The sequence below is a fragment of the Zeus faber genome, assembly GCF_960531495.2.
Source record: "Zeus faber genome assembly, chromosome: 12".
NCBI lineage: Eukaryota > Metazoa > Chordata > Actinopteri > Zeiformes > Zeidae > Zeus > Zeus faber.
This window is the reverse complement of record NC_137196.1, coordinates 4034035-4047596: the sequence shown is the minus strand read 5'-3', so window position 1 is coordinate 4047596 and position 13562 is coordinate 4034035. Positions and strand designations below refer to the sequence as shown.

Genomic DNA, 13562 nt, shown 5'->3' with positions numbered 1-13562 from the left:
TGTATGTATATAACAGTACTATAACCTACATATTTACTTACTTACTAATGTAACCCCTATATTTATATATTATTATATTATATATTGTGCATTATAACATATTCCTTACGATCACCACCTGCAATACTGCTACATGTGATACTTCAGCATTACTGCTATTGAGAATTGTTTTGGTTGTTAGTGTTTAATGGCAACAGCCAATCGAATGAGACATGACACTGGGTGTGTGTCAATCGATCAGAAAACACTTTTCTATCCATATACAACTTTTATAGTAAATATCCAGTCAAAATAAATATAGTAAAATAACATCATTAATTGAGACATTAGACTAAGTGTATTTAGAAAATAAATGTGGTTTTTTTTTTAGAAAAGATTTATTCTAAAAGAATAAATGAAAAATAAAAGGGATGAGATGGCCGGCCCTCAGTGGCGGTACAGGACTACTGAAGATAAATACCAACTGATTATACAGTACATAATAGAAAATAGCAGTTATGCTGAAAACAACAAATGGACTGAATGATTACAATAAACAAAATGGTAAGTAAACAAATGACCCATGTTATCTCTTTATAGGTTGGGTGGGTATGAATTATTTACAATGTATCTTAATCATTTTTACAACGTATAAAATCCTGCACCCTGCTTTCATTCCCCCTAGTCTGCAACATGAATGTTTACTGTTGCCATGGCAACAGATGCAGATTTATTAGAGCTAACGTTAGATAAATATACATAATATACATAAAAAATAAACATTTAAATATACTGTATATTTAACACAACACAGACAATTTATTCTATTTATAATAATAGAACCTAGAATCGGGATTTTGGCGCCGCCCCATTATTTTTAGAGCTTATAAAGCTTATTGTGCGTAATCACCGGGTGTCACCGTTTGTATATGTATATGACAAATAATCTCTTGAACTTGAACAATGAAAAATAAAATGATAATACAACATTTCTAAACAAAAACAACTATCAACACCAACAGCCAAAGACCTTAACCACGGTGCTGTCACTTGTTATCTCTTACAACAGTTAACATAGCCTAACTGAAATAATGTAAGCTAACTAAATACAGTGCAGTTCTACACAGATATTACAACTACATTAGTAAGGGTACACAGAACAAATAAACACACAGTAATACTCACTGTCTCACTGACTCACTGGTAACATAATAAAAAAGTGAATGCACTTATCGCTAATTATGGAAAAAGAAAAACAGCTCATAGAAAGACTGCATTCTCTTACTCTGAAATTCCACAAGGACGTCGTCAGCAGGCCTTCACGTGCAATTCGAAAATAGCCGAGTGACACGTGGATTTTCGTTCGGATTGGCGGAAAATTTGTCTCAAACTCTGTGTGTGTAAAATGAAAATCCAAGTGTGTAAAAACTAATCCACGTATGTTTTATATTTGCTAAATATTTTTGTGAGTTCACAAATATTTTTTGTATTTGTGGAAGATGTTTTAGATTTACAGTTTACACATTTACACATGGATATGTCGACCTGTTCACACAAATAATTTTGAGACAAATCTCCATGGACTAACATCGAGGTAAGGAAAATACATAGCCAGATGTTCTACAAAACTTCCATATCAATTTAACTGAACGTCATGTCAACTAGGGTGGTTGGCCTGGGGTGGCCGTAAGTCCATGATGCCGTATTGGCTGATTTCTTCTTTTCTTTTTTTACCTGTGACAAGAGCACAGTTTTTTGTTATACAGAGCCACCACCAATCCCCCTCTTTGGAGAACTATTTTACCACGTTTGGGTCTCTAAACAACTAATCACTACTCCAAGAAGGGGAGATTCACCACGGGTGAGACAATTAAACATAGAACCAAACAACATTTACACGGAAAACATAAACATTGGACGACAACATGTATTGAAAAACAGAGTTAATCAGGTCCAGGAAAACTGGAACAGCAATTGGGCACATGGCCTCTTCCTGTCATAGTTATGGCAGTAAATGAGGGAGGAAAGAAGAGGATCGCAACCAGGAGGGTGCTGGGGCTGGTTCAAAGCAGGTGTTGTGGTGTGTGTGTGTGTGTGTGTGTGTGTGTGTGTGTGTGTGTGTGTGTGTGTGTGTGTGTGTGTGTGTGTGTGTGTGTGTGTGTGTGTGTGTGTGTGTGTGTGTGTGTGTGTGTGTGTGTGTCTGTGATGTGTCCACCGGTGAGTGTACAGGACTTATCCCAATCGGTTCTGGTGTATGTAAGGTCGGTATTATGTCTTGGCGCCTCAAGCAGCGGAAAGGGCCCCAAAGCCCCCCCAGAGCTCCGCAGCTGCATAGATACCCCACGGCTGCAGGAAAGCCCCAAGCACCCCGCCCAGCAGCCACAGAAGACCTCTGGGCCCCCAGAGAAGCCCGAAGCCTGCGGAGCAACCCCCCACCCGCCCCCGAGGAGCATAACCCAGTCCCGGGGAGCACGAGGTGACCCCGCATCCCAGGGGCGCACACATACAAGCGCGCCCCCAAGTGCAGGCACAAACCGCAGCTGTAGACGCAAAGCCTGGGCCGCAGGCAGCAGGCACCGCAGGCACCTGCTCCATCCCCCTCCACGGGGCGCCAGCAGGCCACCAGATATATGGGCCCTCCACCACCCCCGGCACCCGGGACACAGCCGCCCCCGCCCCCGCACCTCAACCCACACCCACAATACCAAGCAGACCACCAGGGGCCCCGGAAGGCACCTGGCAGCGCTCTCAGCAGCCCCGCCAGGTCGCAGCACACCTTAAGCCACCATGCGCAAGCCGCCAGGACTCAAGCCCAGTCGGCAGCAGGGGGGCCGCACCCGGCTGATCACACCCCCACACCGACCCACCAGCGACCCACCACCCCGGAAAACCCCAACGCTCAATGTGTGCTGTTGGCAATTGCAGTTAAAATTGCGGGCTGTGGGGGCCGTGCACCGACCAACGGACCACGAGGCCAAGACCCGAACCATCTGACTTAGGAAGAATCAAGTATTAAATGATGGAGTTATGTCAGCGATAAAAGCAGCCCATATTTCATTAAATGAATAAACATTGTTTTTGGATTTTGCCAATAGTTTTTCCAGTGAGATGTATTCTATTAATCATGTAATCATTGGGATGGGGTGGGATTATCTCTGTTTTCTAATTGAGTAATATTATTTTCTTGGCAATTGTTAACATGATCAAAATGGGTTGGTGGTGTTTCAGTAGTGGGTCGACTGAGGAGAGGTCACCAAGAAGACATATAGACGGGGAGACTGGAATGCTGTGACCCAGAAGGGTTAATAGCTTCTTGGTGATGTTGGTCCAGAATGCTAGGATAGGTGGGCAGGCCGGAAGGCATCAAAGTAGTCATCTCTGGTATTAATGGAACAGTGAGAGCAAATGTCTTTATCCACAAAACCCATTTTGAACATTCTGTGTTCCGTGCTATCAGCACTGTGCAGAATCTTATATTGGATGAGTTTGCATTTTGAAGTTGCGGGTCATAGAAAAGCTGTTGTTGCAAATAAGCTTCCACAGGTTTATTTCATTGGGAACAGCAAGGTCTCTTTTCCATTCCATCGTGGGTAAAGATAAAGTGTCATCTGTTTTTATAAAAGTTTGTATATTCTTGAAAAGGGATTCTTTAGCGATCAAAATGGTTTGGTGGTATTAAAGTGGTGGGTCAACTGAGGAGAGGTCACCGAGGAGACATATAGTCGGGGGAGACTGGAATGGTGCGACCCAGAAGTGTTGATGGCTTCTTGGTGATGATTGTCCAGAATGCTAATGTTGGTACAGAATCAGCCGTATCCGCTGATTTCAAAATCATCCAGTCTGTGATCCAGTCTTTTATTTGGATAACACAGCTACGCAATAAAACATTTAATAGGCAATTAAGTCACACTTCTGGTGTGAATGAGATCGGTTTCAAGTCTCTAGTTTCTATTTCTCTATGCAGCTTCTCTCTCACTGCCGACTCCAACATGTCGACCAAGAGAAACATTAAAGGAGAGGTGGCCACTGCCCATTCTCCTTTGGTCTATTTGTTGATTTTTTTGATTTTAGGAGTAGAAAGGTTATCTAACAGGAAGTTTCTGCACTTTGCATCACACAATTCCACTGGGTGTGTTCTAATTTGCTGTCTGAGTAATATCCACATTACTAATGATTGTTTCTCAAAAATGTGTGCATAAATATCTTATGAAAGCAGCAATAGTCATCTCAAAAATAGAGAGATTATCGACATTGAGGTATCAAAGGTGTCAAACATACTGTCTTTGATTTTGTCAATATTGCCAGCCTGAATGTAAAGTATGTAATTGTTGTATGTTAGTATTGGGGGGGGGGGCAACAGTTTTTAAATAAAACTCCCTGAAATATATCAGAGCTCATATTAAGATAGTTTTAAGGTCATAGTTCTGTACCATTTATTGAGACCAGAACGCATCTCTCAGTATGACAATGTCTTTCACGACAACAATTTCACAACAATATGATAGAGGAGAGGTTTGAATGTCCTAAGTCTTCTACATGCTGTTCACACTGTCATAATGGCTTTTACCATAACGGCCAGGAATACTTGTTTCGTTTGACTTGCTTCTGCATTGCAAAGAGGCCAGGGGAAGATTAGATCATCCCATTCTGCAGTCTCACATCATCACAAAGCCTAGGCAAATTAACAAAAGGAGGTCGGACGTTTTAATGAAGTGGCAATTCTCCTGACATAAAAGAGCCCGTTGCACCTCTGACAAGGGAGGTTCTACAGCCTAGCCGCTAAGCTTTCGGCCGAGCATCTCCGAGTAATTCCGCGTTGTGTGGCAGACGGCTTGATGCTTCCCGTGGGAGCCATTAAGAATTGAGAGTGATCACTGTTTATTAGACACCTCACCTCTGGCCTGTATGGAAGAGCCGATAATCCTGTCCCCACACACGCGCGCATAACACACACACACACACACACACACACACACACACACACACACACACACACACACACACACACACACACACACACACACACACACACACACACACACACAATTTGATTTTTTTTTTTTTTCTTTATGTGGATAACTTTCACAAAGCTTTATTGGCCATGGACTGGATTCCACCAGTGAAAGCACAAAACTCTGCTTTGAATTTCCTACTCAACGACAAGAGAAACTCACTGTGAAACAGCAAGCCAGTCCTAAATCACAGCTGGGTGTGTGTTTGTGTGCACATGCGGTACTCTTGACATCCCGAGGATAACAGCTACACACACACAAACATTTATCCATTTTGAAAACAAACAAAAACATTCAGATATTACAAACGCGCACATAGACGGTCACAATGGTGCGTACCGTACGCCTTCGCCTTAGCAGCCTAGCACCCGTGTTTGCAAGCTTTCCCAGATGAGGTACGCAGACTCATGCAAACACAGGGGTGCCAGCTTGCTCCTTTGTTAATTACCACATGAGAATGCAGTTCTGGAAACGGGCCTGCCTCATTTAACAAGCAAACACGTCAAATGATTCACAAGCATTGAGCCCATCTTGTATGCATTCTTGCAATGTGTGTTTGTGTGTGTGTGTGTGTGTGTGTGTGTGTGTGTGTGTGTGTGTGTGTCGGACCAGAAGACTTTTTTTACCCTGCGTTGCATAATTGACTGTCAAGTTGCTGCCTTCTTTGCACTCTAACAGGAAGACGCATTGTGTGCTCTTGTGCATGTGTGTGTTTTGTGTGTGTGTGTGTGTGTGTGTGTGTGTGTGTGTGTGTGTGTGTGTGTGTGTGTGTGTGGTTTAAGAGATTGGAAACAGCGAACAGATGGGTATGGTCGTAGTTATCATCAGGTAAGTGCTGAGAATTTTCTGTAATATAGATCAATATTAGGGCTGGGCTGAAAAACATAATCAATATCCTATTAAATTATATTGATTAAATTTCAGAATCGATTTGAAAATTGTAATACTGATACTTTATTTGGAAGATATGCAACCATTTTTCACTTAAATACCACCACATTCAGAAATGATGAATTCTGATATTTATTTCTTCTCATCATTTGTTTCAACAATTCTGTAACACAAACAAAACAGCATTGCTCACCCCTAAGGCAGGGGTATACAATGTTAAATTATATTTTGCTAGTATAAACACATGCCTCTTTACCACTACAATATTGAAAAACATGAATGCATGAATGGGCATGCAGTCATGTATTAGTGTTTGCCCTTCTGGGTGTCTGTGCCTGTGAGCATGTATGCGAATATGTGTGCATGCGAGTGTGTGTGCTTTTGTGCGTTTGGTCCATGTGAGGCCAACAGGCAGCGGGAGAGTGAGTGGATCAAACAGTGATCCACAGTGGATCAAATCTAAAGACTGCTGCTGGTAAAGGCTGAACCTGTTCATCTGGGCCCAGAAGTGAATGTTGCGTAACACACAGGCGTTTAGAAACACTGCCTAGCCCACTGCAATGAGCTAGAAAAATGGTGGAGGCGGAGTCTTCGTCAGGGATTCCTTCTGGTGAAAGATCTTGTAATGTGTGACCCCCTGTCCTTGATCAGTTGTGTAGTGTGCAAACCACAAGACTGCAAGAAAGCCTGATCATGAGACAGAAAGTTGTGTAGTGTGAACAGTTCAGCAATCTGACGACTCTGAAAGCCGTGTAGTGTACCCATGGCATTAGCGGGGCGTTGGACGGCACACGCGTAGAAGCTAGGGCTGTACCCAACTCAGAATCTTCAGAGTCAAATAGGATTTGGCAGTTATTACTATTTTATTCGGCTATTGTTTTTTTTTGTTGTTGTATTTTTTATTCATAGATTTTCTGGCAATAGGAAGATAAATTGGGTTTCAGTGTTGTTTTAGACCACGTTAACACAACAGTTAAGTGCAACAGAGTAATATAAACATTTTTAGGATTTCAACTCAATAAATACATTAAGACAGCAGCATATGATGCCAGATGGCTGACTTGACTTTGATTGAAAGATTGCCTGCGGCATCACTATGTACAGTACGTGTGGATTTGTCTGAATCATGTGTCTGAATCATGAGACAGCAAAAAAAGGTCTGGTTTGTTTTACAGTAAATGAAACACAAATTTCTTAAGATGAAAAGAAAACCTTTGCCTTTGAGAAATGTTTGCAGCGTATGACTCTCACCCATCTATTTTGTTTCCATAACAAATGTCTCTATTTGCCAGTCCTCTGTAATAAAATGGGGGGTCACTGTCATAAGCTTCCATTTGCTGTGATGTCCAAATGTCGGTAGTGAAACTTACTGCTGAACTGTTTGGTTTTCTCCACACATGCGGCACATGCGCATCAACTAGTTCCGCAAGAATAAACACTCGCTGTCGACTGAGGGCGCTCTGACCTAATATTCAAATCATCTCATTTCAGGTGGCAGCACTAGCAGAAGCATTGTCAACATACAAAACAATGCTTTTCTTCGAAGACTTTTGGAACAAGCGTCACTTCCTTAGTGTATCCAATTATGAAAAGTAAAACAAATTAAGACAAGAATATTTCCTTGTCAGCCAAAAACAGTGAAAATTAGTGAAAGTGACTTTTGTTTAATTAATATCAATAGGCAGGGCGACAAGTTAGCTGAAGATAACGTTCATTCTTGAGTTGAGCTTGTGTCTGAATTGCTTAAGAGTACATTACACAGTCAAAGGTTTTAACGATTAAAGTGTACCCTAATCCAGAAAAAGGACTTTGACTAAATATTCCATACTGCTTATAGTAGTCCCAAATCATTCTTAAGACAAATAAGGGTTGATGTTCTAGATTTTACACGGCTAAAATGTGGCTGAGTGATTACAATGAGTCGCAAACCTATTTGAGCAATGTCCCTCTATGCCCTGCAAGGCTTCACTGGTGCAATTGAATTGTTAATCTTTTAGAAAAAAAATACCCTTTTAAACAGTTTGAAGAAAAGATAAGATGCCACAGTTAAAGGTTTTAACGATTAAAGTGTACCCTAATCCAGAAAAACGACTTTGACTAAATATTCCATACTGCTTATACTGTAGTAGTCCCGAATCATTCTTAAGACAAATAAGGATTGATGTTCTAGATTTTACACGGCTAAAATGTGGCTAAGGGATCACAATGAGTGCAAACCTTTTTGAGCAATGTCCATCTATGCCGTGCAAGGCTTCACTGGTGCAATTGAATTCTCAATCCTTTAGAAAAAAAATACCCTTTTAAACAGTTTTAAGAAAAGATAAGATGCCAATAACTCTTAAATGTGTGGCTTAACAATTTGTGAGGATACTGGATACTGACTTTGAAGATTGTGTCTCGAATTTAACACCAATTCAAATGAAAGTCCTTTTGGCAGTTATCATACTTATCAAATTAGTGTGTGACGGCAATCAAGCTATCACACGCATTTCACAGCTTAATAAAAAGCAGAAGAAATGTTCTTACTTACTGCCGGTTTCTATAAAAAAAGAAAGAAATCAATGTCTCGAGCTAGAGATTAATCTGATTGTACATTTATTCATAGCGTAGAGTCCCTTGGTTGTAGTTCTAATAATAGAATGAATGAGCACGCACATCTGAACACAAAAAGGCCCATTTTAAGCTTTTTTCTGTCTTAATTTAGAACTTTTTTAAGGAAATCAGCTTGCTGAACGGAGGCGAATTAACTTGTCTATCTTTCTATCTCTCTCTCTTTCACAACACACACAACTCAACACATGTAGCACACACTGACATGTACAACAAAACAACAACAAAATGAAATACATTCTAATTACACATCCTTATGCAACATGAGACTTCAGAAAAAAAACACAGACCTACAGATTTGCCAATCATCCAAACTCTCCCGGGAGAGTTCCAATTTCCAACGCCCTCACCTGGTGTTCTCCTGGACTCCAAAGGCCGGATTTAGGAGAATTTTTGAATGCGTTTTTCGTTTCATGATCACAACCTGCTGCACAGACACAGCCAGTTAAATGGACTGAAATTATAGTTAACAGCAATTACATCAGCAGACGAAAACAACTTTATGCTCGATGTCAAAGTTAATACACTGGATGGGCACTGTAGTATCAATGGGGGTACTTCATACACACTTAATTTTCATACCATGGAAGTCTCCAGAATACAGGACATTCTGATTATTCTGAGGGGAAAAATATCACGAGCACGCAGGCACTTACACACAAATATAAACATGTGCTTTAAGTCTCCAGGTACAGCTAGAGTAGAAAAGCCTTCAGCATGATGCAACCTAAAAAATGACGCAACCCCAGCAACAGAGAGCTAAACTCAGTAGACCAGAGAACCAGCTAGGGAGGTATCGGACCTACGATAATAGGTTCTGCCCTGTCCATTAATAGCTCATTAAGAACCAGGCAGAGCAGCTAATGAAAAGAACGCATTGAGTTCAATATGATGAATAATGGATTAATAGGCCGATAGTTTTACTTGAAAGTTGCCGTGGGGACGGTCAATTCTGTTTTAGCCCTGAACAGTGCGAGACACCGCCAAAGTTTCCGAAGGAACTACCTGGATCAAGCAGTGTTTGTCCTAGAAATGTACTTGCTATATAGAACACCAAATAAATGTTTAGTATGTCTTATCCATAGTATGTGAAAAAAGTATGCAAAAAGTACAAGGACATCCGTTGAAATATTGTAGTATGCAACACTAGGATCATACAATGCATTTTAAGGGCAAGATGCCAATAAAAGTTCATGTTGGTTATAGACATAGTACGGTCTGTGCAAGACACCATTGCTGTTTTTACTCAGAAAGTAAAGTAAGATGGACAATAGTATATACAACTTGTAATACATCATTATGGACACATGGAGGGAGAGGCGGCAACATTTTTTCACTGGCTTTGGTCTAAAACTAAACGTTTGCCAACAACAAAATTCACAAAAACAAATAATAATATCAACTCAAATAAATAAAAATGATCAATGTCAACTCACATAAGCTCCGGAGCCAAGGCCATTGCTAATAAGTCATGATTAAATATGCTGTCAATGTGTCACGTAATGAAAAACTTTTCACTGTTCACAGCTTAACTCAAAGTAATGCATAACGAGAGTGTTTCATATAGCTTTTCACTTCGAGAGGGTGTGAGAAGCATGCGTTATATCGCCGGTTTGTGTGTCTACTCAACAGTCCAAATAATATGAACTTCAACTCTTTAGTGCAATCAATTGTTTTTCTTGAGAAGGACTTAAAAAATAAAATGATTCCTTCTGGTTAGGAACAGCTATAGGTGTACTTTCAAGTAAAATTGTTCAAGCTCCTACAGACTTGACAGAGTGCTTGTGCTTGACCTGGTCTTGCTGGCATACACAAATAAATGTGTATTTTTACGAAAGGTTGGTTTTGGCTGTATTGCAGCGTTTTTGTTCGGGATGGATGGGCACTCAAGGTGTCATACTAAATTTAAATTGCATTGCAGCAGACGCTTTAATCAAAGTGACTTACAATTATTCAAACACTGACGGACTCAGCCATCAGGAGCAAAGTGTCTTGCTCAAGGACACTACAGCATGCTAGCAGGAGGAGCCTGGGATCAAACCAGCAACCTTTAGATTACTAGACAACCAGCTCTACCTCCTGAGCTACCGTCCCCATAAAGCTACAGTACTCTGAGGCATTAAGGGTCCAGGACAGCTCAAGGACATCAATCTCCAGCCACATAAGCCATGTCCATAGAATATATTTTGGTTCTATACACAAGCATTATAAAATAGGGACTTGAATATGATATTGATAACAATTAATACTAAAAAGCCATCGTAAATATTTGAGGACAATGCATATATTCCAATGTACCAGCCAACACAGTGGAATGGCAAATACAGAGGTACATATTATGGGCCCAAATGCAGTGACAACAAATCTGTTCACGTTACTAGCAACTACTTGACATTTTTAAGTGCAGTCAAGATTGGTTGGCAAATACCTGATGGTGACTAAATATGGAAAACTTAGGAAAATTTCACTATACTTCATTGAAGATTACAACGCGTGAGTGTGGGAAATTACAAAGGTTTAAAAGGAAATTCCTTCATGCTGTTGCATCAAGAGGGGAACAGCAGGAACTTATTAAGCCAAATAAGAAAGCTGTGTCCAGCACTTTCTGTTCATGTAGTGGAAATGGGTCAAAAAATGGCAGGTGGTACCTGGTGCTGTAAAACAGAAGGAAGTTCACAACAAAATGATGAAGATCCTTTGGTGCCTATACTGTCAGATCACACAATATGAAATGTGCCTCTCATATACACCCGTTTAGTTATTAACTCAAATACACACACATGCACATGGGGAATCAATCCATAACATCATCATTAACCTGTAATAATGTATCTTCATGGAATTAAGACATGATAATGCACTAGTTTGAAAACTTAATTAATTGTGAATGGGGACCTATAAAACCTTGATGAGGTCTGAAATACTTGAGTCTTGTTTGGTTTGATGTCACACTTGGTAATTTCTATATAGTTTAAAGGGAGGGAACGGAAGTGGATTTTTCATGTGGGAGTTTTAATATACAATTAGCTAAGCCTATGGTGATGGATATTGATCATTGTGATAAGACATTGTTTCCTATCACAGAGCTCCACACACGCACACACACAACCATTGCACAGGCGAATCCTCCACGGCCTTGTTAGCCATTATCTAGACCAGTGGTTCTCAACGTGGGGTCGGGGGCCCCCCAGAAGGCCTTCAAGAGGTTCAAGGGGGGTGGCCAAATGATTGATAGTTAAACTTGACCATTATTACGAGACGTTAGCACCATTAGATAATGTTTCACTGTTATCTCCCCTAACTACATGTATTGTATAAACTAGTATGGCATTTTGGACTAAACAATGTTTGATAATACTAATCTCCTCAGATTGTGAGTCCCACTGACAAATTATTATCACCTGGGGTCCGTGGCGTAATGGGTATCATTATGAGGGTCCTTGTAATGAAAGAGGTTGAGAATGACTTATCTAGGTCGCTGTCGTCCTACCTCCATATTTGGCCGAGCTGCAGGATGTGGATGACGGACTGGGCTGCCCAGACGAAGAAGGAGTAGGAGGCCGACCTCTTTTTACTCCTGCTCATGCCGACGGTGCTGGCGTTGCTGTTGGTCATCGTGTTTTTACTGGCGGTCGACGCCTGTCTCTGAGGTGTGGACGGGTGATGGGGAGTGGTAACGTCCCCGTGCGAGGCCGAGCCGCTCAGCAGCTTGTTCCCGTCCATGTGGGAGCAGTTTGCCGCACCGATGCTGGAGCCCGGCCCGGCGGCGGCGCTCGACCCGTCATCGGTGCTGAAGTCGTGGACGAACCACCGGAAACTGAACACCTGAACTGAAAAGGAGCCCAGCACCACGAAAAACAGCGTCAACCCGAACCACCAGTAGTCGCGTCGGAGATAATAGTCGACCGACAGCCAAATGTCGGTCCCCACGTCGGCGAAATAGACCGCCACGGCGGCCAGAATCCACAGGCAGTCCCACAGCGTGTATTTCTGGGGCTGCTGCTGCTCCCTGCCCAGTCGGAGGCACGCCGAATTCGAGCCCCCGGCGCCGCAGCACCGCGACTCGCCGTTGGCGAAATCCCCGTCCTCGGTCCCCGCCGAGTCGGGCTGGGATCCCGGGTTGAGTCCGTGCACGGAACCGGAGTGGTCCGAATTTTGCAGAGGCGTGAAGGCTACGTCGCTCTTTTTGATCTTCAGGACCCCGTCCGATTTAGCCGCCATCGTTATATTTACGCCGTTATTGCTCCTTTGCGCGCTCCCCTCTCTCGCCCGCTCTCTCCACTCCGTCGACACCCTACGGCGGCCCTACGCCTCAGCGCTCTCCTCTCCCCCTGCTCCGCTGCCGTGTTGCGTGAAGCCTCTGACGGATTCCTGGGCAGGGCTTGGTCCTCGGTCGCCGCCAGCGGGGCTCGTTCGGTTATAGCACCGCCTGTTCATAATACAAAATAAATGTTAAATAATAATAATAAAAAAAAAAAAAATATATATATATATATATATATATAATAATAATAATAATAATAATAATAATAATAATAATAATAATAATAATAAAAATAAAAATGGTCTCTCCACCGGACCTCTTTGTTGAAATATTAAATTCCCGCGCAATTCTTTGTTTTTTTGTTAGGTTGTTTTTTTTTTGCCACCCCGTAATTACCGATTGATCGATCACAACACCGATATGTGCGTGGTTCTAAAACATTCTTTCCCTCGATGCGTTTCTCCCTAAATGTTGCTTCTCGCAAGGTTTAAGGGAACAGAGGCTGAAAAGAGGCAAGCGAAGGCTGCCCCCACTGCGCGCTGAAAACGATGACATCATTGCCTTGCTCTACCCCCCGCCCTCCCTCACTCGTCCACAAATCCTTTCCGATTCGCGTGTATCAATAGGGCCTAACTGTTGAGAAAGCCACGCAATGAAATAGAACTGACTGCTACATGCTGTAGCACCATCTCTGGAGCTCTATTTAGAGATAGAGGTTTCGTTAATAAAGCCTATCAATCACCCCGAACAGGAGACTGATAAAGGTAAGTGGAAGCTCGCTTCAGCACCCTGGACAGCGCCGGCGG

General features: G+C 42.1%; 1 protein-coding gene across 1 annotated transcript in view; it reads right to left on the bottom strand.

Moving 5' to 3' along the window:
- The window catches only part of xkr4 (XK related 4), a gene marked incomplete at its 5' end in the record, with an annotated part of 78521 nt that extends 65808 nt beyond the window's left edge, over window positions 1–12713 (bottom strand). The window contains one exon of the mRNA XM_080011462.1: window positions 11983–12713. Coding sequence (XP_079867588.1) covers window positions 11983–12713 — 731 coding nt within the window. The remainder of the gene's footprint in view (window positions 1–11982) is intronic.
- Between the last annotated feature and the right edge of the window lie 849 nt (window positions 12714–13562).